The sequence below is a fragment of the Gallus gallus genome, chromosome 2 (genome assembly GCF_016699485.2).
Source record: "Gallus gallus isolate bGalGal1 chromosome 2, bGalGal1.mat.broiler.GRCg7b, whole genome shotgun sequence".
Lineage (NCBI taxonomy): Eukaryota > Metazoa > Chordata > Aves > Galliformes > Phasianidae > Gallus > Gallus gallus.
In genome coordinates this window covers 77,841,792-77,867,371 of record NC_052533.1, presented here as the reverse complement: position 1 = coordinate 77,867,371, position 25,580 = coordinate 77,841,792, and the positions used below count along the sequence as shown (strand labels likewise).

General features: G+C 41.1%; 1 protein-coding gene across 2 annotated transcripts in view; it reads left to right on the top strand.

Moving 5' to 3' along the window:
• Positions 1-25,580, top strand: part of ANKRD33B (ankyrin repeat domain 33B) — a 38,772-nt gene that overhangs the window by 10,771 nt on the left and 2,421 nt on the right. The window contains exons 2-3 of one of the 2 annotated variants that reach the window (XM_040695722.2): positions 15,951-16,080; positions 20,891-20,950. In XM_040695722.2, coding sequence (XP_040551656.1) covers positions 15,951-16,080; positions 20,891-20,950 — 190 coding nt within the window. Of the gene's footprint in view, positions 1-15,950; positions 16,081-20,809; positions 20,951-25,580 lie in introns of both variants that reach the window. The other variant, XM_004935114.5, reaches the window with a different exon arrangement.

The following is a 25,580-nucleotide window of genomic DNA, read 5'->3' as shown; positions in this document are numbered from 1 at the left end:
AATTATTTAAGATGTTACGTCATGTAGATTTGGACTTACCCATTTCTGAGGGTTCTTCCATTAAAAACAAAACCAAAGACCCTCCAACCTTTGCAAAACATACATTTTTAGCATGCCCAGTAAGTTACATTAAGTACCAGAAGGAGATAGTTGTCACAGTTTGCAGTTGCGCATCTGCCAGAGAATTAGCAATTCAAATTGTATCGTACGCTGTGGGAAAAACCCACAGTGTGGAAATAGTTCTCTTTTTTTTTCCAGTTCTATTATTTTCTATCACATCTGTTAAATTCCACAGGGGCTAATTTGAAAGCAAGCTGATTCGAAATGGAAATGACGCACGATCGGGCCTCTGTTGCTTCACACATTTCGGATGTATAATGTTTCGAGCCCGACCCTATAATACTTAGTCAGCCAATCTAGTGATATGTTAAAACTCTCTCACACATGTGTTACGTTTTTGTGTGGTATCTATTTATTTATTTATTTATGCCTTTTGGCTCTTTGTGTGCAAGGCCCTGCCTTCAGAGCAGCCTGTGGGTAGGGTAGGCTGGTGCTGAGGCCCTGTCAGCCACCGCTGCTGTTCCAGGTTAGTGTCTGGTGGGAAGTCCTGTCTGTGTTGCTACTACGTGGCCAGACTGGTACATGAGCCGCTGTTACGGACTTTTGGAAGAGGGATGCTGGCAAATAATGGAATATATTCAGTACATTCACAAAAAGCAGAAGTCTGGCTTTTTTTTTTTTTTTAGAAAGTCTAGGTATCTATTATGTTTTGCTCCTATGAAAAAAGCTTGGGCTGCCATCTGATTGGGAAACATGTGAAGACTAGCCCTGTATTCATAGAAATGTCTTTAGGTATGGATGAAAAGCAAAGAAGAAACCGTATCAGCACTCACCAAGCCACAGTCCTCTGGCTGCCGACTGAGTGGAGAGATGACTCTTCCTTGCCCTTTGCCTGTCCTCTATGGGAAGGATGCTGATGCTATTTTTGCTTTACTTCATTTTGCTGCTTTGGGAACTGGTGTTTTCTCCTGCTGCTATATGGGCAGTGGGCATTTCCCAGCTTGTAAATTCTTCCTCATGAGAGTGCAACATGTCCATGAATTCCTGAACATAATTGCTTGTGAAGTAGGAGCCTTAACATGGTACACAGTAGATCATCAACTTGGTAGTGCCTTACCTGAATTAAAATAGCTTGTATGCAGGTTGCTGAACACAGATGTCTTGGTGCATTTACAATATCTATCTTCATACAAGTTCCCATGGATGGCACTGAATCCATGACACAAGTGTGGAAAACTTGCTGCAAAAACGAGATAATCTGTTGTGACAGACCAGAGCTGCCTCACCACGTCACACCTGTTACAAGAAGTATAGTTGCCTGGAGACTCTGAAAAGTTGCTTTTGAATTTCAAAAATAAAGCAGGTACCACGGGGTAATCATTTCATGGACAGCATGCATACCATGAACAGATCTTCCTCCAGGAATGTGAATTCAAATGAGAAACAAAAAAACGCCAGGAGGTTTCTAATAAGGTAATGCTGCTCCACAGTACTTTTTGTACATCAGATCTAGCACTGTCTGCTGTCCCTAAAGCTATCAAATCCACTAACTATCATGTGGCAGCAAAAAATGCTGCTACCTTTCTTTGGAATTGTAGTACCTGAACTTAAACGAGGTCTGCAATAAGAAGCTACAAAATTTGGTTAATAATTGTAAAAGTCATAAGAAGGATGTTTTGCCTGATGAATCACAGGTGAAAGGTGACCATGCTTGACTATATTTCTTTTTTCCATTTCATTTCTTTAAAATTTTGCCCTTCTCATTTGTGCAAGTGAAGGGAGATCTGAACAAGCCTTCGTTTTGTCTTACTACAGTGCACATTTGCTGCACAGACCTAGATCACCTGGTTGAATTTTAAATAAAAGCTAATGGAAACAGCTTCACAGCCTGTCTCCATATCAAAGCATTTCTGAAGAGTGATGAAAATTGTACTACCCTTGATAGGGAAAGTAGAAATGACTTTAAAATTTGATTACAAATTATCTGAAAATATTTTAAATCTCCATAAGTCTGCTGGCAATTTTGATCTTAAGCAAATGTTTAGACCAGAGACTTCTGGTGCAGAAAACCACATGTTGATGAAGTTCCTCATACGACAAACGATTTAATGTGAATCAATGAAGATATACAAAAGGCAAGATGCTACTAAATCGATTATTTTCAATTCTGGCTGTAAAATCTTTTTTCCTTGCTCACAAGTTTCAAAAAGAGAAGGAAATTGCAAATTGTCAGGTGTCTGACAAAAACAAGACTTCAATATTTCCTCTGGGTGCTAACATCCGTTTGAGTTTTATGAGTTACCACACAATTTTTAACAGAAAAAATGCAACAACTGTAACTCAAAAATAGATCATAACCTGAAAACTGTTTTCTTTGAAATCATTATGGCACCCATTTTGTTCTGTTTATTGCTCTGCTATGAATCACACTCACTGTGTGACTTGATACCATTTCACCAAACCTGCATGTCCTTCCTGAGGCAAGGAAACGGACTTGGGGTGTCATTTGGTAGTGCTGGGCGCAAGACTCGTGGAGTTCTAAGTTTTCTTTCAAATGGAGCATCCAGAGGCTTTGAAGGCTACATAGTAAGCACGTCACTTCACACCTATTCAAGATTGAAAGCAAAACAGAAAATAGAGACTGCAATGCATTTGCTTTCGTAGAATCACAGAATATCCCAAGCTGGAAAGGACCCTTGAGGATCACCATCTCCAACTGCTGGCTACACACAGCACCACCTAAAATTCAAATTCCATGTCTAAGAGCACTGTCCAAATACTTCTTGAGTTCTGTCATCTTGGGGCCTGTTCCAGGGCCTGACCACTCTGGTCAAGAATCTTCTCTTGATATTCAGCATGACCCCCCTCCCCTTTCATATATTATAGCTGAAGAAACAGTGTATGTATAGAGGTGGTGACAGTGAAGGGTCTTGCTGTTGAGCCCCAGCTCTGCTCCATGGGGAGCACAGGAAGGTTGGACACCTTCAAGGGCTACTGGTCAGAGTGGTCTGCTGCTGAAGGAGGGTGGCTCATACTCCACGTGCTCAGATATGGCACCATGACAAGACGCCAGGTGCCGAAAAGCTATAGAATGAAGTGTTTACCATGTAATATCTTCGTTGTGGCATATGCAAGCATCAGTCAGATGTCACTTAATCTGGTTTTGCCTCAGACTCCTGCAAAACAATTTGCTTTGTCCACAAGTGTGAGGAGTTGAGTAATTGCTAAAGGAACAAAGTCTAATGACTCTAGTTACTAGAGGGAAAATGTCTTTTTTTTTGTTTGTTTTTGTTTAGAGTAACGTATGTAATTAGGCTACATGGCTGAATTTTTTTCATTTAAGATGTCATCCATCACTACTAACTAAATGCCAGATTTATAATAGAATATTTAGTTACACCAACACATGCTGCCTCCCTTTTAGATGCATAAATACTCCTTTTCTTTTTATACTCATTATTCCTGTTTACTGCTAACCATCCTGCACTTATCCAGTTGTTGGAGAGTTTCTTTATCATGGTCTTCATCTTTATGAAATAGAAAGAATTGCCCAAATTTTCATGGAATCACCTTTACAATATTTCTTCAAGGTAATCTGTTTCTCGGTTTTCACTTCTTAGCTAAGTCCAGTGCTGTGGAGTTGGGAACCACAAAAATGAAGAAAATTGTGTTGACAGGCCATCTCAGTGCTGGCTCAATGGGCTTGTCTCCAAGCAACCAAATCAGTTTCTACCGAAGTTCCTCTTTTACTGTTTAGGAATCCCTGTTGTTGTTGGTAGACCTTTGTTATATCTTTAGCAGAAAAACACGTTCAGTTCCCCAAGCTTGCAGCCTTTTTACTTGGATGCAACAGATTGGCCCTGACAGCTTCTGTGACCTAACACAGTGCTGAGCTGATGGGAAGTGTCCTCCTGTAACAGAAAAACAAAACATTCTGGGAAGCAACAAACAGAGCTAAGGGTTTACAACCCTATTTGCTAATCCCTTATTTTTTCAAGATGGCTGCAGCTAAATGTGCAGTTATGTGAAAATGTTAGACCTGCAATTGATGTTTGGCAAACTTTGAATACCTTGTCATGGTATTGTTGTAAGATTTAATAAGATCGGTAAAGAAATATTATAATAAATGTTTTTAACAGTTAAAAAAGAGGAAAGACCTGGGCATAAATTTTATACTCTTTAGTATTAGCGATACTAGTTCTTTGTACATTACTTGAAAACTGCATTCTTGGTTCAAAAGTACTGTTCTCAGCCAGAACAGAAAATCTCCAGCATTCAGATAGTATGGCTTTCCTGAGGCTGAATTTAAGCCTCTGTCCTTTGTGGAGAGCCAGCCCTCAGTGCCATTTGTGGAGCACTGGTAAATAGCAGTACAATAGGTGGGAAGGAGTGAAAGAGTTCTTAGAAATGTGAGAATTGTGGTACATTCCTCCAAGTTTCACAAGCTTAAGTCCAAGGCTGTGAGTTTTATCGGGTAAATTTTATATCAATAAAAATCCAGTTGTTGGCCTCCTGCATGATCATCCGTAATATCCCATAGTAGCTGCGTTACATAGAGCTGTAAGATTACAGGATTGCAATCCTTTAGTATCACAAGACCTGAAACTAATCCATACATCCGAAATCCACTTCAGGTCCCTGAATTAAAAACAGATACTTCTCATCAAATCACAACGGATGCTTCTATTGCTCAGAGAATTTTATATAAATATATATATATATATATATGTATTCATTTTGCCTTATTGGGAGAAAGCAGGATGGGGCATAAATGAGATGAAATCCAGTATTGTTGAAATTAGATGCACATCCTAGATAAAGGAAGCTCTTTCACTGTTGAATGCATAATGATAAGGGCTTTCCAGGACCTGAATGCTTGAACATTGAAAGAACATTGTCACTTGCACTAACTGATGATAATCTGAAGAGGCAACCTAATGGGACGAACATTATTTTCACAACAGTGGGTTCTTTGCTTGATAGTAGTGAAAAAAATAAAACCTGCTACATCTGGAAAGCCTGTTTCATCTCTACCACTAATACTTCAACATACGTTTCCTTCAGAATATCAGTAAGTAGCTTCTGTGTTTTATGAATGGCTCCTACTTACTGTTGTTACCATGTCATCCTCTTGACTGAAAAGAGGATGCTGGTTGTTGCTATATGATAACTCATCTATAGTGAAGTATATGAGGTGAATCCAGAGTTTCATGTGCATACAGGATTAAATACTAACCTTGTTCTGCCCCTTGTTCTGTGGTAGAAGGGCAGCTGACCTTCTCCCTTCTTTTTGTTTCCACTGAGAGGGAATGTTTACTGCAGCTTCCTGGACCATTCAGTCAGTTCCAAGATCAATACGGCTTATTATTAGAAGATCCAAGATCAATAAGGAGGGTTACTATTAGAAGTGTCATAGAAAAAAAGAAACAGTGGGGTTCAGGGGACAGGAATGAAGATGCAAGTGTGTTACTTACCCATTGATGTTATTAAACTTAATGTCAAACAGTCAATTAAGAGATTGGTCTTACTGCTCTTGCAGCTTGTTTAGATCACAAGGTGAAGAAGTAGTGTGATACTTCTGTGTGTATTGTGCATGCAGTCCTCCACCTCTAGTAGAGAGTCAGGATCCCAGTATCCCAGGAAGGGCGCGCAGTTGCTCTTTTTGTTGAGTATAGGGCCTCTGCAAGGAAGAGTTTTCATCCAAAGGAGTTTTTCTTCATCAAGATGATCTCTGTAGTAGTTAAAACTTTGCTTTCAGTGGCTGATTGACCACAGGTGGCCAGATCTCTTCTTGAGCTCTTTCTTTAACAAGGTTTGAGTCTGATGTGATTCCACAATGAGATGGGTCAGAGAAATACCAGCTAAATGAATTTATGGAAGTTAAAAAAAAGAAAATGGAACTTCTCGTGATGCTTTGGCTTTCCTAATACCACTTATAGGAGCTCACTGCCACGAGAGGGTGCTTACAAACTCATCTCTGGTCGTGTCTCTTCAAAGAACTCCACAATGGAAATATGCCACACTACGGCCTTTATAAATAAATGTTGTTTATGAGAGAGAGGTATTAGGAACAGTGATAGATTACAAAGGGGTAGAACATTATGTATTTATTTCTCAGCCAGTGTCAAGTTTAAATTTGTTGTTTACAAAGACGTTGTGAATTAATATTTTTGGAGATGTCTTCTGAAAACAAACAAACCAACCAACCAACACGATGCATTCAAACGTTTCTTAGCCTCTTGCAACAGACCTGAGCTACAGGCAGTCTGTGTCTGAAAGAACATAGGAAAGAACAAGGAAAATGCATCTATTAAACACATGGCCAAATTGTTTAATGGCAGGCCTTAAAACCAAGGGATAAATTTCTTGATATTTAGGCTAGTGCACAAAATGGATTTCATATTGCTTCTGAAGATGCTACAAAATATGTTTATAAAATGGTGCCACCTCTCCTTTTTAATCTTAAATGTGTGTGAACAGATGTGCGTAGCTTGCTCCGAAAGTAATGCCTCCTTTTTATTTCCATGGAGTGATGACTGCTACAAAGAGCACAATAACACTGTTTAATAGAACAAATTGTCAGCTATGGAACAATAGTTTTCAACATAGTCACCACCATTAGCTATGCGTTACCACCAGCAATGAACAAGAGCCTGCATGCTGTGCTCATAAAATTCTGTACCGCTGGAGGCCACTGCCTTTCTGAAAAGAAAATATATATGTATGTATGTATGTATATATACGTATACTTCAATAATTAAACTGATAGATAGATAATTGTTATAACCTTAGATTTTGAAGTACTCTGGAAATTGGGAGATCCTTCAAAATGATCTCCATAGTTTGATCCTTATTACAACCTCATTTCCCTCCTGTGGTCCCCTGGCTCCCTGCAGCTCTGTTTGGTGCTGGCAGGAGCAGCCAGAGCTTGCGGCCTTGTGCTCCTGAGGAACTGTTCCACCCCACACTGTCTTAAATCCATTGCTTGTTGAAAATGCCTGTTCATAGCAATGCCTAATAATGTGCAGTCCTCTTCAGTATCGAGAAATACATTATCTTTGTTGTCAGGATTTTTTACAGCCCTCGGAAGCCTTGATAAATGTTGCATGGCAAGCCAGTGCTATGACATGAAATTTGAGATTGAGATGAGTTCACCATTACTGGAGCAGGATCCTGGTGTCAGTGGGAGGCTGCTGCTCTGCCTCCTGCAGCCCTCTGCAGCTGATGGGTTGGGTTGCTACTGATGATATGCCCTGAGCTGCTGACATGGGGTCTGTGGTAGGTTCAGAAGATCCTGTGTCAGCATTCCCTCATTAAAATGAAGTTTGCCATTTATACTGTTTTCTGAAGTCAGACCTCTCACTTCTGTTTCACAGATATCTTCCGTCTTTGAAGCCAGAGAAGAGTGACCCATATGTTGCACAAATACTGAAAAACAGGCATAGCGAGGAGGGATGTATAAATTTGGCTGCCGTGTATCATGTATTATTACTGTCAACACTATCAAAACTTAGCGCTAACATTTGACAGTATTAACACCGATTAGTATGTGCTATACAAACAGTAAGGCTAGGATTAGTAAGGCTGCATTATTTGTCAGAGATCATCACTGCTTAGTAGTTGTACCTGACGTGATGGTCTAAATAAATGGAAAATGTGAAATGCAACCTGACAAAAATAGTATTACTTCCCCTACCATCTTCCCACAGCATTTTCTGTCCTTTACAGCCAGGCCTCCCTAAGCCAGAATGCAGAACTTTTCCCCAGAAGCAAAATCCTGCTCTGTTTTCCACGTTACTGAATCCAGAGATAACTTCCTCTTTGTTTATGGCTAATAGAAGTACAGTAGTCTATGGCATCTCTACTCGATGAACTGTCAGTTCATTTTAAGTACGTGTTATTTTTATTATACACTGTTTCATTACAGTTTCCTTGCATACTCCTTTCCTAAAATTGTACCCTGTTTGCCTTCTGCTGTGACCTATGGTGTCACATACACTGCAAGCTTAACTGTGTAGTATTGGAATATCTCAAATGTAACTTCTGTGATTCTGTTCTCAGTTGTGGAAGAATGAGCCGAGCTTCCTCCCTTTCCATGCACATTTCTTCATGCTGTTTATTGGTTTTGTTGCACAAGGCTGCTGTCACTAGCAATGGCATTTCTCCCACCTGATGGAACTTAAGGCTGATCAGTACATTCCTAATATAGTCTCACCAGCTGTCACTGTAAAATAATACATTATTTTTATAAGATTGGTCTTTAGCATGAACGTGTATACCTGCTAACATACTGATCAAATACATTAGTTAAACCAAAATATTTATAAGCATGTGTATATTTTAACAGAATCACATTAAATTCCTAACTCACATGCTTCAGAGTTAAGGTATTCCTGCATTAGTTAAGGTATTCCTGCATTAGCTGTACCCACAACTTGCTCTTCAATATGTGCTCAAGTCTTCAGTTCTTTGTTTCAAGCTGTGTCCAGAGATGAAAGAAGAAAATAACGTTTTTTTTTCATGTGACAACATGATTCCATTTCTACTGTTTTAAGAAGAATCACCAAGTGACATCTGAATGCACATTGTGAGTTCAGCTAGCAATGTAGTCCTGTCCTCCTGCAACTCAACTCATTGCCGATCAGCTCATTTTATTTTTGCATGGCTGTTTCTGCTGCTAGATCTAAACAAAAACCAAAAACCAACAACAAAAATGAATTAGAAGCAAAAAAGTGTTTTCTATACTTCAGCAGCCCCCCAGTTCTTTGCAACCAATGTGATCTGGGGACAGTGCATGCAGAAGATAATGCAGATAAAGGAGTATCCTTTAGAAGATAAGCTGTGGGAAGTGCTCTTGAGCATCAGGTTGCCTCTTAGGAAGACCAAGAGAACTTCCTGCAGGAGTGAGAAGGATAGAGGACTGCTACTTTCTGTGTAACAGTCCCATTCTCTTCTCATCAAACTTCCCATGGGTGGAAGGTTTAATCATGATAAGATATGATATTCAGGTTTGGCACAATCATAGAATCTTTATGATTAACATAGAAGTTTAGAAAAGACCTCTAAGATCATCTAGTTCACATGTCAACCCATCTCCACCATGCCCGCTAAAGCATACCCCTCAGTGCCACATCTGTCCTTTTCTAGAAGAACTCCAGGGATGGTGACTCCACCACCTCCCTGGGCAGTCTGTTCCAGCACTCCTTCTGAGAATAATTTTTTTCTTAACTTCCAACCTGAACCTCCCCTGGCACTACTTAAGGCCATTACCTCTTGTCTTGTCACTGGTTACCTGGGAGAAGAGGCTGATCACCACTCCACAACCTCCTTTCAGGGAGCTAGAGAGAGCAATTAGGGTCTCTCCTGAGCCTCCTTTTCTTCAAACTGAAAAATCACAGTTCCCTCAATCTTTCCTTATAAGACTTGTGCTCCAGATCACCAGCTTTGTTGCCCTTCTCTGGACACACTCCAGGGCCTCAATGTCTTTCTTGTATTGAGGGGCCCAAAACTGCACACAGTGCTCACCAGAACTGAGTGCAGAGAGACAATCACCTTATCTTCATATGCACTGGAACATCTCTGACCACACTGTCTGTTTGTTTTCCCCTTTGTGTTTCCCTCACAGGCCTAAGCAGCAGCTTCCAAGGGCTTCTGTCAGCTGCTTGTACCACTAGTAACACTGAAACCAATGCAGGCTGTGCATGCTGGTGAAGAAGAGAAGTCACTCTAATGTTAGTGCCTGTTCTTGTTACTTGGTTCATTACACAAGTGGCAGTGGTTTTATTTGTTGTGTAAGGCAAGCTTCTGCGAGTTCATTCAGAAATGAACTTTCCTGAGACTATTTTTAGAGGTGATTACCAAGATTTAGATTAGACTAGATTAAGTAAGGGCTTTTGCAGAGATGATACATCTGCTAAGCTATACCTTTACTTAAAGACGTGCAGCCTGGCTGATAGAAGGGGGATTACGAAATGCATGAGTTGAGCATATCCCACAAAATGGGGGGAGGGGGAAAACTGTGGCTCTTCATTTGCATGTCTGAAGACTGGGCCGTGTTTGTTCCTCCTGGAGTGGGATTCGCCCTGTAACATGAATTGGTTTGTACTGCTGAGAAGCAAAGGTGGCATTTTTGTGCCTTGCATGTTCAGCCGCTGGAACGTGTAGTGTCATTTAGGCTTGCTTTTGTTGCCAGGTTCTGCTTTAGGCGCTGTGCTCCTCTGCAGATCGTTGGGAATTGCATGCTGCTGCATCCCTCCACACCAGAACACCTTTCTGCACCTGTCTCATTGCTTTCCTCTGCAAAATCAGCATCTCCCCAGGCCAGGTGCTGGGTTTTGTCCTAACAATGGTTGAACAAAATTCCTGCCTTTTTTTTTTTTCTTTTCAGTTTCCCAATATAAATTTGCACATGGCTAAGCTGTTACAGCTCTTTCTCTCAAAGGTCAGCCTGAATTATTTTGTACAGATAATGTTAAAGCTTATGCGCCTGATGGATTTCTGTGGCACATAACCACCACTTCTCATGGGACTGATGACCCAAATAATTACCTCATCTCAGTACACCGCTGATCTCATCAACTAAACCAATTACAATGTAAGCTCAAGCCAGTTACAAAAGTTTCTCAGATGGCTTTATATGGACTGGAAGATTTTATGCATTGTACACAAATTAGTACATAGCTGATAGGGATGTTCAGCACTAAATGTTACTCTCTTTTACCAGGACGCAAATGAGGAGTTTCATTATTAACCTAAGTGCCATAGAGTGGCAGAGTAATGGAGATCTGCTTTTCCCTCAACTAACATCAGGGGATTTCTTTTACAATACTTATTCTGATTATTTGGCCTTATGTAATCAAAAAGAGATACATTTTCATGTAATGTATAACACAAAATATTAATTTTCTGGATTATTTTTTATTTTAGTAAATGAATGGAAAACAGTTCAAAACTTCTTGTTAGTCTGTATGTTATTTTTCTTCCATTTCTATTCCTTGTAATTTTGTTTGTGCAATATGCTTTTCACTTAGATATAATTTTCATAGCTCTCTCTGCGTATGGTTATGAATTGTAATGAATCATTATCATTTAATTCAATTACAGGCTGGTTTAATCTGTTAAGCCAGCCTTGCAGAATTGTCACTAATTGTCACTAATACTATACAAACTGCTCACAAAACAAACTGGACAGTTCTTTATCCCAATGTTTATAAAACAAAGTGGGTAATGTCAGTTCAGCCTTCTGCCAGAAACTTTTTTTTTTTTTCTGGGATAATAAGCAGAAAGCTATAATAATCTGTTTTTATTTTCAGCATCTTGGTAGAAAATAAGTTGCCTGAAGAAATGTTTTTAAAAGCTAAACTAATTGTGTGCTGTATGTGATTTACTCTGCTGTTCAGCTTGAGTTCCTTATTGATCCTCTGGTATTTTTCTGATCTCTATTATCCATAATGATCTAGTTTACAAGTAGCATGACATCTGTATTTTTGTCATAAAATCTGATTTATAAAATCGTCTCCTGAGATATCCATTGTCTCAATTAATCAGACTTGTCATTAGCCAACAGAGCCGAGCAAGTCTCAGTCTGTTTTTGTAGTGGCAGCATTATTCAAGTCTCAAATGGAACCAAAGGCACATGAAGACATTTCAGTTTAAGATGAATGACAAGTTATCTCCAGCTATTTTATTATATTACAAACATGCACGTTTCAAGATAATGCCTCTATGGGAAATTTTAATAAATACCGTTATTCCATTCACAGAAGAGCAGTGTAAATCTTTTGGAGTTCTTAAACACCATTTGAGGAAGATGCAGCAACATGTGTTTAACTTCAGGTAGTCCCATGCCTGAAATTGTCCATTTGACTATCAGACATATTTTATTTCTAAGGCGTGGAAAATCGAGGCTGACTGCTTTGACAGATAACCTAAATAAAATACTGCTAATTTTGCCCTGTCACTTTAAAACAAAGGAGGTTCTTTCAAAAATGTTAGTTACATAAAAGTAAGGAATGTCATACCATACAGAAAAACTGTGGGGCAGCTCTGTGAAATGCTAAACATTTCCTCAACACCTGGCAGTATCATAGCTTCTAGTTGAAAAAAAAAATACCCAAAACCCTGTTACTGAACTCAGTTTCAACATCTCTCCTCTTCTGTGACACAATATACAGTAAATTTTAACATAGGAATGATGGATGATATGCTTTCTTATCTGTCGCATGAAAACTGTATGTGATATTTAAACAATGAAATGGATCTCTTTTGCAACTCAGGGAAGCCAACAGCACAAGACTCCTGTAAGTGAAGAAATCACTTTTCTTATAGTCCAGAAGCACCGTTGCCATTTTGTGTTTATGGTTTCCTCAGCGCTTCTTGTGCACAGAAGATCAAAGCTGATTTTTTGTCTGCTGTGTCTCATTGGTCTTGGTAGATGACTGGCAGCCACCCTGGCTGCCAAGCAGGAAACAACGGGTGTCAGCCAACAAACCAACCCTTGAGAATCAGGATTGTTGTGCTTGCATGGGGGGATATGCCAAGAACTATTCCCTCTGGTCACTAATTTTTATGATATGCATTTGAGAACAGTTTGAGTTGTTACTATATGATTTAAATAAGTTGTGGCTGGGGATATGTGAAAGGGAGGGGAGGGAAAATGGTGCAGTAGATGGAGAAAGGTTGAAAGGTTGAAGTCTTAGAGGGAAGAATATGTCCAGGAATGTATGCTATGGACAAAGCAAAAACAAAAAGAAAAAGAAAAACCAAGACTCAGTTTTGGGGCTTTTTTCAAGTTATTTTCTACATATGCTGACCATTTCACAAATGCCCTGAAATCATTTGTATGAGAAGCAGAATAACTGATGCCTTAGTAGAACTGTAATGAGATAAAATGTTGTGTCTTTTGTGAGGATAATCAGATTGTTCAGATTCAGAATTTCCTAGATAAAATTATATCTAATGCTTTGTTTTTATCTTTTGAGAAACATAAGATGCACAGCTGCTGTACCAATTGCTGGAAGAAACACTTTACTGAAAGAAATGTTGTGTTTTTTTATAATTATTAATTGAGATTTTAGAAAGAGCTCAGAACATATAATGGCTGTGGATAGTTGTTGCAAGAAATTAGAAATTTCTAACTAGTAACTCATATTGCGATGGGTTGGGTGTGTGTGCTGTGGTGTGTGTGTGTTACCTTCACATAGTAACTTTCAGCAAGCAGAGGACAGGTAGGACCAGAACTGAATGCAGAGAAGAGAAAAAGGGGAAAAAAAAAGCAGCCTAAAACTACAAATTATCATGGTGTCATTGATCCAGGTTTGGGGAAATAACAGTCAAATCCAAGGGTTTATTATAATTTTCATTCTGAAGCCATAGTTGTCTCCTGCAAGTCATGTTATCTAAAGCATCCATAAATGTGGCACCAAGGACAGCTGCCTATCCCACCACTGCACCATGATGTCATGAAGCACCAACTGGTGGGTACTCTTGGAAGGCCTGCTGTTGGCTCAGAGGCCCTGAGCACTGATGAGAAGTGTGTGACTGATTCCAGTCTGAAAATACAGAGAGGTGATTGATTTATTCTGAGAAAATTTCTGCTGAAATCAGAACACTGGTGTGTATTGAACATAGGGAAATGGACCCTATATACTTTAATGCCAAAGCTTTCTTGCAGAAAGAAGAGCTTATGTTTGTCATTTTTCATTTTTTGTTTTAAAATGTTTTTCCTTTCACTTTTAAAAAGAACAGTATACGACATGGTATCTCTCAGAATCACAGATTTGCTGAATATGTATCTCCTGTGGAAATCTTCTGCGAAAACATGTCTCAGATACTGAGTGAAACATTCTTCCATTAGAGAAGATGACTAGCCTAAATAATTTGTACACCTTTTTAAAACTACCACTCTCCTCAAGAATTGTCAATATGTTCACGAAGATTAGGATCCCTCTTCTTCACAGAATTGCAGAATTGTATGGGTTGGAAGTGACTTCAAGAGATTATTGAGTCCAGTTCCTTAGTGTCGAGAATTTTAGGTCTCCAAATTGTTGTATGCTGTTTTCTGATACTGTAGTAACTGACACCTTTCTGAATGGCTGGCTGATGTTTTTAATCTGCAGAGCTTTTGGAGTAGTAAAGACCTATATCCCAAACATTAGGTGAAAGATAAACTTTTAAAGAACAAAAATAAGGTTCAAGTCCTTGCCAAGTGGACACTGATACATTTTTTTAAAGCTAAGACTGATTATATTTTAGTAAAATCTGAGTGCATCTGAACAATCCATCAGAAGAGTACATATTTTTTAATGATCATTATCTGAGGTCATAACTGTGTATGTATGTATCTATATATCTTTAAACAGAATCCTCTGTACAGTTTCAATAAAATGCTTTGAAGTATTACAGGTTCTTCACAGGGAAAATGAGATGCTCTTTATAAAGGAGTGTTGGCTTTTGTTTCATATTGAAGACTGTGGTGAGCTGAGAATAAAATAAATCAGAGTAATAATCTTATCTAATGTTGTAATTGAAAAATATTGTAGATAACCTGTGAGCATCCCAAAGAGCTGCCCTTGCCTCCGTATCTTAATGAAGCTGGTTGCCACCTAAACCAAAGGAGCGATCTGGAATAAGAGTGAACCAGGACACTGAAATATTTATACCTGGTTATAATGACTACATATCAGAAGCCACACCTGTAGTCATTTGGTGAATGGCTCTGACTCATATGTGTCAATAAGGAAAAGAAATATAAAGAGTGTAGAGGCAAGAGCAGCTTAGAAAAGGGACAGAGGAGTCAGGCTGGGCCAAGCTGTCTTTTACCCTTTGAAAGGTTTTAGTGTTGTTTTTTAATCTTATATTTCTATTCATAACCAGTCTCTATTTCCTGCTGCTGTTTGTGGTGGTGAGCAGGCAGTGCATCTGGGCATGCAGGGACACCAGAGAGGCCGAGATGTGCGTCTCTCCCCATATCCTTTCGGTAGCCAGAAGCTGATGCTGATCTCAGGGCAGTGGTGCTGGCCATACGGGGCAGCTGCAGAAAGCTTTGGTTGTGTCCGCAGGTGCCTTCACTTGGCACCCGTCAGCTCCACGCACGTGAACGTAGGACTGCTGAGACATCCTGACAAGTAGGGATAATGGATTTAATTGCCGTGGTCAAGCGAGCAGTCAGAGTTAAGCACTGTAGTTCCATGTAATTAATGACAAGTGTATTTTGATGTATTTTAGAGAAGCTCCTGGTTTGTTGCCATTGAGTGATGGGCTGTCTCAATGCCAAGCCAAGTTTTGAGGTTCACTTCCTGGCTTGGCTTCCTCCTGGAAACTGTACAGCTTCCAGCCATCATAAAGCACATTAAACAGAAACTCTGACAGTGATTATGCTTATCAAAAATGTTAGGTTCTAATGGCAAAGATCAAGCATTAAAAGATAGCAACAGGCAGCAAGAGCACAACTCCTTCCCGTTGCTATCCCTTCAGAGAACAAGCCTGTTTTTCGGAGAATTAATGTTCACATTAGGTACAATTCATCCTACCTGCCTGGTTCCTTTTATTGTACAATAAAAACCTGATTTATTCTCATTTGGATACAGAGTATATAGCCGTGTAAGTGTAGGACGGTTATAAACAGTTACTTTCCAAGTGGCACGATATAAAGCCTACTGCCCGAGGTATTTCTGAGCAATGACAAGTGTTACTCATCAAAAGGCAGAGACAGAAGGCTGTGTTTTGGATCTGAACATTGTGCCTGGAGCTAATCACTAGTTATGCTGATACCTGCTCAGTTCTTCGGTCTTAAAATAAACAACGCCAACAAATGAAAAGCATGCAAATGTGCTTCCTCGGTGGACTTATCCCAAGTCTGGTAAGCCTAACTCTTTCTATTTTGCTTACAGAATGGTCTCATCGTCGCCTGTTACCAAGGGTATGTGGATATTGTCATAGCCTTATCACAGTGCCCTCACCTCGATGTGAACTGGCAGGACAATGAAGGGAACACGGCCCTGATCACAGCTGCGCAGGCAGGTAAGGGTCTTCTCTGCCCCTTGTATGGGGGTCTTAGGAGGGATCCATGCTGTGACTGCTATTTTTAGGACTTTTTTCAAAGCCTTACAAGAAATTCGTCTGCATAAGATTATCCTGGCCAAGCCTGCTCCCAAATAAGTTTGTCATTATTTGAACTAATTAATCTAAAGCAATATTTATCCTATAGACTAACAGTGAATAAGCTATACATTTCCGCCAGATGCCATTAAATATTTTAGCTTAAAGTGTGCCCAGAATGTGCAGTCCTGCATGACCTGGTTCCTTTAAACTCATTTCCTATGTTTGCTCCAATGGGTAAATAGTAAACAGCAGTTACTACTGCTGTACCATAATGTGCTGTATTGCTGCTCATAGCTCTCTCTCTGTCTCATGCTCATTGCACCTTCCTCAGTGGGTTTGTAATGACTACTGACTGTAGGAAAATGTATCATCATTCAGAAATTTCAGTGTGCATCTAAAAAATGTTTCTAGTGAGTAGCCAAACCGTGTTGCACCTGAAAGTGAACTCTGCTAGAGAGCCCTGAAAGAAGGAATTGCAACCACAGTTATGTTCATAGCAAAGTTGTGAGCGTGGCAGCTTTTTAAAGTGGAGAAGTCTCCAAAGCTCTCATCTTCTTTTATTTATCTGCCCTAACACAAATTTGGACAGTAGAAGGTTTAACATTAACACCAACTCCTTCCTGATTGTTATAACTCACGCTAATGAGCTCAGAATTAATCTGGAGGGCTGACATTGACTTGACTCTGTCTGCCAGCACTTGTTATTGATCCCCAGTGCCTCTGGAAATGACTGCAGTCAGCAGAAACGTACCCAAACCCCTAACAACGGGGAAGTTTTCCCCTGCCTACGATAATCCTGAGCTCTGACACTGACACCAGTTGTTCAATTCATCATCACGAGACACTGCTGTAGCATTAATACAGATTACCATGTGGTTAGCACTGCAACCAGAGCAGCTACAGTGTGATAGATGCTGCTTAATTACTGCTGAACTTTAAGTAGCAACACTAAGCAGTGTGTTAGAAAGAGCTGAAAGAAAAGCCTGTGCTATCTCACCTTTAGTGGCGGGTTGATTCAGTTTTCCTGAATTTTATTTCTGGAAAACAAATTATTCAAGCAGCTCTCCGCCATTTATGAAAAAAAAAAAAACCAAAAAAAACCACAAAGGAACAACAAAACAGTATTTCCTACAGAAAGTCTAGTAGCAAACCCGCATTATTTCAGCTAACTGCAGGGTGGTATCCAGGTGGTTTCAGAGAGCGCTTCCATTCTTGTTATGGTCCCATAAACATCCATATGTGCAGAAGAAGTGTCCTGGCTGCTTAGACACGTTGTTTCAGTGCAGTCAGCATCTAAAATTAAATAGAATTATTTTACAGAGCAGCCAGGGTCTCAGAAGAGCATTGAATTCGGTTCCTTTTACCCCTCTGATTTGGTTGATTTTACGTTCACATCTTTCAAAGAACCCATCTTAAATGGAAGCCTCTCTGCACGGGCTGACCTGAAGAAAATAGTCTGAGGAGATCAGTGGAAAGCAGTGGGTTCTGAATGAATTAATATAGAAAAATCAATCACTGACAAAGCATTTAATGCCGTATGTAAGTTTCAGGTTTGAAAATGGGTCTGTTTTCCTGCTCTCTCAGCATTTCTTACAGACATAGCATCCTTCTCAAGAGGCCTTTCCCTTCCAAAACTGAAAATTGGTAGCGGCCAGCAGAGGGTGAAGCCCAGAAACAGGCGGTGGTGCTGCTAAAGGAGAAATAAAGTCATTAATTGGCAGAACAGGGGAAGTGCAGGGGGAAAAAAAGGAAGATTGATGAAAACGAGCATGAAATAACAAGCAGCAAAAAGAAAGGAAGGAAGGAAAATGGTTACAAAGATGGAAAGAGGGTGAAAGGGTACGTTATATAAAAATCTGCTGGTTCTCCGTTCTGCTGTTGATGAGGACATAGTTACATCAGTGGCAATGTACGGCAATTGGCATGTGCTGGGCTTTAGAGCTGTAAATGTTCCCTTTTGAAGTATGGATATTATATATTACAGGGTCCAGTCTGGGGCAGGCTCTTGAATCACAAATCACGAAGCAGGTGATTTCTTTGCATAAATGGAGACATGAGAATGCAACTACCTCAGACATCCAGATCATGACGACTGTGCATCTTCAGTTTTACTTGTCTGCCAGAAAGCATTCAATGCCTGTAGATCAAATGCAGGCTATCTGGAAACATGAGTCACGTCCAAGCGGTGACACTGTATGATAGATCATCCTCCTTACTACACGGAGTATCCTTCTGCCTGCATTAAATAGATGATTACGTATCATTGTAACCATTATATACATTCTCTCTGTGGCAGCAATAAAGTGAGCTAAGCTGTTACAGACATCTGTGCTGTTCACTAAATGTGTCTCATAGGGCGATGAACTGTGCCCTCAGCACGCCAATCCTCCAGCAGGTAGAGCTGGCTTACAGGCAGCAGAGCAGGAGCCTGACTCGGATCCCGTGTTGCTGCCCTGCCTGATGCTAGGCTCATTTATTGCAGAGCTTCATGCGGCTTCCATAGCAGGCTTTAAATCATGAAAGACTCACTTACCTGATTTATGACTTAGATATGCACTACTAGTTCCTACAGATGCAGGAGAACTGAAGCAAACATTGTGGCCTTAAATCAAAAGCATGTGACACGGTCTGAACACAAACTTGGCAGATCTGAGTTTTGCTTTGAATTTGATGTCTGTTTGAACTTGAAATTTGAAACAAACCTCAGGGGGCAGCACCTCCTGCAAGCTGGAACTGAAGTGATTTTCAGGAATCCCTGTGAAATGAAGGTGATGGATTTTTTGGTGCCAAACAGCTGTAGCACCCCAGAGAGTTTTGCCTGAGCAAAGTCCCTTGGGTTGTCTCTTAGGCTTCCCTCCGATTCACAGAAAAACATCCCTTGCTGCAGCTATGGGCCTGGCAAAGGGAAGAACACCTTTAGTAATGTATAAGTGCTGAAAATTTGTCCATTTTATTATTTCTCCTTGTTTTGGTTCCTGTCTCTGATTTCTCTGACAAAAAGCATTATTTCAGCTGTTGCAAACCAATCATGAGGCACACTGTACATTGATGAAACAGAGCATGTCCTGCAAAACAGCTTGGGCATGAAGCTTCTGCTGGTAGTAACTGATACCCTGTCAAGGATTTGGTCTCACGCCATGAAGTCAGTGAAGCCGAAGCCTCCATGCTGAGTAAGCAGGACTGGGTCACTCAATCCTGCCTTGAACACAGTTCACTCTTGCTGTGTTCAGCTTACTGCAGCTTGCCATATCTTTACGTTTCATTGCCACCAGCCCATCCAAGGTACCACGAGCATCTTCCCTGGTTTTCCCTGACTACGGCACTGTTGAGCAGATCTGTGCTATCTCTCCACCTGCTCCGGTTTCAGCAGTGTATCCTGGCAAGGTAGCAGAGCCCAGCAGATTCTAGGAGACAAAGAGTAACACCTGGAAAGCATCTTAAATTCCACGCTAAAGCTTTTCTTAACTTGCTTTCCAAAGTGAGTCCAGGACTGTGTTGGTGCAAGGCAACATCTGATGAAATCTGCACCAGATGCGACACCATAAGCTTTAAAAAGTGCCCTGTATGAATTATAATCTGCTTCGGTAACATTTCTAGATGAATTTGAGTGATATGCATCACAGAATATTCAGCTGGACTGCGGAGAGAAATGAGAATATTTTTACAGCTCCTGGTAATTAAACTGTGATTGTCGCAGCTGCCTGGCAGGCTGCATTATTTCACAGAGCATCAAAGCATCATAAAACGAATGGCAAAAAAAGGGTAAAGTTTTTTGAATGAGTCATAATGGCACTGGGTATTTGTCTTCTTCTGACGGTCCAATTATAAAGGCTTGATGTTTTAATTAGTCTTCCCACCAGCTAGCCAGAGATAGCTTCAGCTACTCAGCACACCCCTGCTGACACCAGTTGTCCACACTCATGGGGCACATGAACGGTAACAAGTTGCTTTTAGAGACAGAACTCAGGGCATTTGTTTTGCTACCTAAACTGAAGTGCGGCTTCATTTCCCTGCTGCTGAAAAATGGACAAGTGGCTTTGCACGGTCAGATGGTAAAGTAAAAATGTGGGAGCCAGTGCAAAATATTTCTTTGCCTAGTACCATGGCTGGCATGGTTTGCTCGTAGTATTGGCTGGAACTACCACGTGTAATTACTTCTTAATGGAGCACTGTGACTGTAAGGCTCAAATTTACCAGAGGGGTGAAAGAGCTGAATCTTTGCTAGGAATTCCCCCAGGGGACAGGCAGTACGACCCCCTCGTTGAAGAAACTGAGTCCCCTTCAACCTCAGAGTGACCACCTCTGATATTTAATTATTCCTGTACCTTAGATTCATTTTCAGAGAGGAAAAAACCTCACTGGGGGCAACCTGGGAGGCGGTAGGAGTCCGGCTTTCCAGGACTATCCCACGTTCTGCCACGGGACAGTGCCACCTAATGCTGAAGCTAATGACTGCAATGAGCAGGAAAGTCACTTGAGAACAGATCTCATTCATCGTCCGTATTTTTGCGGTAGTCAAACCTGCAGCACTAATTTTTGGTTTGACCTTGAGACTGGCTCTTAATTCTTTGATGGATTTTCTCTTCTTCTTCTTCTCCTTCTTCTTTTTTTTTTTTCTTTCTTCTTCTTTTTTTTCTTTTTTTTTAAGGGCACATAACCATTACAAACTATTTGTTGAACTATTTCCCTGGGCTTGACATTGAGAAGAGGAATGTGTTTGGATTTACAGCACTGATGAAATCTGCGATGCAGGGACGAACGGAATGCGTGAAAGCCTTGATGATGGCAGGTATGCAAAGTGCTTTGCTGTTTCTTCTTCATCATCTAACTGCAAATAGTAGACCATCACATATAGACAGCAGCAAGGGATGGTGATAGACATTGCTCTACAGGTGCAAGGCTGACTCTTGACAGGGCCATGTAGCACCTTTTAGCCATAGTGTTGTATGCTTTACTGTGTTGAGTAATTGATACGTAAGTTATTAGCTAACAATTAAATAATTAGTATATATGTATGTTACCTTATTTTATTTTTTTACTGTTGCAGGCATTGGACACAAATAAGTTTTATGGAAATGATAATAGATAGCATGTGAATATCATTGTTGTTTAGACCCCAAATCCCACAAGTCCATTTAGTTGTAGGCTGAGATGTTGAATGGTTAGTTCATTTCTGCTGTTTTGCTGCCACAGAAGTCTAATCTTTCATAATTTCATAAAATTGTAGATTCGTAGAATGGCTTGGGTTGGAAGGGACCACAAGGTTCATCAAGCTCCAGCCCCCCCCTGTCGCAGGCAGGGCCACCAACCTCCACATGTAATACTAGACCAGGCTGCCCAGGGCCCCATCCAACATGGCCTTGAACACCTCCAGGGACGGGGCATCCACAACCTCTCTGGGCAGCCTGTGCCAGCACCTCACCACTCTCACAGTAAACTTAAATTTGAACTTAAATTTGACCGTTTTAAGTAGAAGGCATTTATCAAACATAGTGACATTACTTTCATCCATTTTTATAATATCCAGTTTCTTGATGTTGATGTGACACAGAAATGCTTGAATGATATGGCAACTGGCATTATTTTCTGCAAGGTTCTCCAGCCTGTTACACTGGAATCAAGGTTTTGGAGTCAGATCATTCATTCTAGAGTTAAATTTTTATGAAACAAAGTTATAAAGCGACGGTTAGAGCTGGTGTATTGCTAGACACAGGTGCACTTTCTGAACTAATGTCTATTTCGTGCAGATGCTAGTTCAGAATTTTCCAGTGGCTGTTATAAATTATCGCTTAAAATGAAACTTCAATCCCCATACCTTAAAACTTGTCAAACTGACCTGACAGTGTCATGGCTTTCTATTATTATCACCGGGGATCTGATGGATATTTGTTCTGCCTGTTTTGGCCATGACAAGCTATTTCACAACTTTCCATCATGGCAGGTAACTCAGCATAGATATCAAGTTTAACATACAGCTGCTGCCTCTGGCATCTGAATAGCCACCTACTTTTCTTCATGTTCTGTAAGCAAACAGATCAGTGGGAAGAACGAGCCTTTCACCAACCAGAAAATGACTTTGTTATCCTCCTATCATGTTTACCTACAGAAAGTTATGTTGGGCTGGTTGTGCATTAGAGATAGTGAGGGTAGCAGAGAACATCTGTTGGCTAAAGGGATCTAAGATTAATCATAGAATATCCCAAGTCGTAAGGTACCCATAAGAACCATTGAGTTCAAATATGCTACAGGTTTCTAAACTGCGGTTTATTTACATGTTTTAGAGATCACTTTGCAGGTCTGCACATTTTCAGCTGAAAAATAGGGGCCATTTCAATATCTAGTTTAGCACTGTACAGCCTGGTGAAATGGAGGGAGGGAGTAGCTTGTTCAGAATGGATTTAGAAATAGTTTGGGGCTGAAGGGATACTAAGTGGCTGCTGACTATAAAGTGCTGCTTTGCTGAAGAATGCATAAAACATTGTTATTGAATGATCTGGGGGAAAAAGCAGTTTCATAAATAAAACAATTCCTTAGGTTCCAGCTAAATTCTACGTTAACCAGTAAGAATACATGGAAATATAGGTGGAAAATACCCATAATCAGGCATGGGTCTTTTTGCATAACCTCTGACTGTTGTACAGCAACAAAACAGACGTGTGTTGATAAAGGAGTTACAGCCAGGCATCCTTTAAACCCAGTACCTGCTTAGTGGCTTGGGTGAGATCTCTGTTTTCTGGCAATTTCTTATGGCAATGCAGGAGATCAGTAAAGGGAAGTTCACTTTTCTAGCTGCCTAAGTGGGATTTGGCTGCTGAATAGGAAAGGGGCATCAGCAGAGCGTGATAGATGGTTGGAGCTGGATTTTTTAAGTGGATGCTCTTCCTGAAACTTGAGTTCCTGGAGAGTGGCCAAGGTTAATGACTGCAAGACGAAGGTGCTCTGAGACACTTGTCTGTAATGTTTCCTCTTTCAAAATGATTCTTTGGAAGGTGAGGGTTTGTGATTTGGGAATGCAAAGTGAAAAAGAGAGGAGCTGAGCCACTCATGGGCAGTTTGTCACGGGTGGCTGCGCAGTGAGGACCAAATGGTGCCAGCAGCCAGTGAGCCTGGGCAGGAACACAGAAACGCATCATTACTCACCACTCAAGCCCTGCTGAAATCTCCAGTGTAAACCCAGTGCTGTTTCAGTAAAGTCACTGAGGTAGCAGTGGTCATAGAGACTGGGCTTTAAATACTGTGTGTGAAACAGCTGGGTAATAGATGCCTGCTACACTGAGCTCTCTTGTTAAACTCAGAGTGCCCCAGTGCCAATGTGTTGGCCATGCACCTTCTGCCTTCACCTGCTCCTTCTGTTGCCCTCAGCCACCTTCATCAGCTCCCTCCTGGGGAATCTCTCCTGTGATTTTGCTTCCTTCTTTTTGATCTGATACTTATTCCTAAACTAATTCCCGTGTTGGGAGTTTATGGATCTGAGCAATATTTCTGAGCTAAGAGCTCCCAGACCCAAAGTTCTGCCTCTTGCGGATCTTCTGCAGCAACACGCGTGATCCTCCATGATTCTGTGCTGACAAGGCCATGCCCCATTCTCCCCGTCAGATGGACTCAAACTCAGATGAGCATTGTCTGAAGGGAATCACAGAGCTGATCTTTGTGAATTTCTCTCTCAAGGCCCTTCAGCAAGGCAAGGCCAAGCAAAAAGGGGCATGGTTGCCTGTCAGGAAGCCCTCTAGGATTTGTTGGACAGTCTGAGGTTCCACCTCAGAGATGAAGTGTGGCCAGCAGATTAAGGGAGGTGATACTTCCCCTCTACTCTGGCCTGGTGAGGCCACATTTAGACTATTGTGTCCAGTACTGGGCTCCCATGTTCAAAAAAGACAGATCTCCTAGAAGGAGTCCAGTGAAGGGCCATAAAGATAATTAAGGACCTGGAGCATCTCCTATATGAGGAAAGGCTGACGGACCTGGGTCTGTTCAGCCTAGGGAAAAGAAGACTGAGAGGGGATCTGATCAATGTTTATAAGTATGTAAAGGGAGGTGGGAGGCAAATGGATGAGGCTCTTCTGGTGTGGAGTGACAGGACAAGGAGTAATGGCCTAAAACTTGAGCATAGGAAGTTCCATATAAAGATGTGAAAGAACTTGTTTACACTAAGAGTGGCAGAGCACTGGAATAGGTTGCCCAGAGAGATTGTGGGGTCCTCCTGTGGAGATATTCAAGACCCACCTGGACCTGTGTGACCTGCTTTAGCAGGGTGGTTGGACCTGATGATCTCTTGAGGTCCCTTCCAACCCTTGGGATTCTGTCATTCAGTAGTTCTGTGTCTAGTTAATATTTAAAAAAGGACATGACTATTCATGTCTCATACAGGTGTGACATCCTGTTAAGTGACAGTTCTTTTTAGAAATGCCTCTGGATTTGTACAGAAGATCAATACCGCGATAGTAAATCATGCCTTACAAGAGATTTTGTGTTACAAGTTACAAAGTCAACATCGATTTCCACTGAAAGATCAGGATTCCTACACTACGTAGTACTCTTTCTTGAGATGAAGTTTCCAAAATACCTGGGTACACGTCTGTCAGGAGCAGTGAGGGATGGCTTCACCTCAAAGGTGAGTGACCCAAGGGCTGCCGCAAGGCACACAGAGGCACTGGCCTCATCAGCAAAGGCACTTCTTGAAGAAGTGGAGCAGGTCAGGTGATGATAAGCACAGTCAGCCAGTGACTGCCAGCTAAGTCCATGGTGATGAGGCAAGACCACAGAGACAGGGGAGGTCTGAGGTGAAACCAATGAGTGAGGCCTGCAAGGCACATGGCCAGGCACAGCTGCAGCACAGCTCAGGCAACTGCAAGAGCTGAGTGTCTGAGTTTGAATGCAGCCTCCAAGCAAAGGTAAATTTAGACACAATTCCCTTAGCTTCTACTCTTCCCTTAGTAAATCTTTGCCTGTTATGTGAAAAGCAAACAAACAACTTCCACATAGTCTGCCATGTTTCCAGTTAGTTTTAGTAGGAAGGAGTACAGACACAGACAAGTATTCAGAAGGGGACAAGACAGCAGTTTAGAACAAGAGAGTTGGGGGTAGGGAGTCTGGGCAGGAGGATTTCAGAAACAGGCTAGTGTAACAGGAAGAAATATCTTTCTGTGCCTTTCTTCCAACCTCCTCTCACTGGTCTGTCTGTAGCTTCTGTTGTCATGAACAGCTTCAACCTCTTTGCCTTTGAGCTCTCACAAGCCTTTCTTCAGCCCACAGCTAATGAACTCTTTGTTTTGATCAAATCTTCCTCTTCTTTGCCTCCTTCCAGCTCGGGCTCCATGCTTGACGCTTCAGAGTGCTTCTGTGCTTTCTCTCTGGATATTTCTGCAAACTTCACTTAGACTCCTCTTCAAATTGAGACGGACTTCTTTGCTTTGGATTTC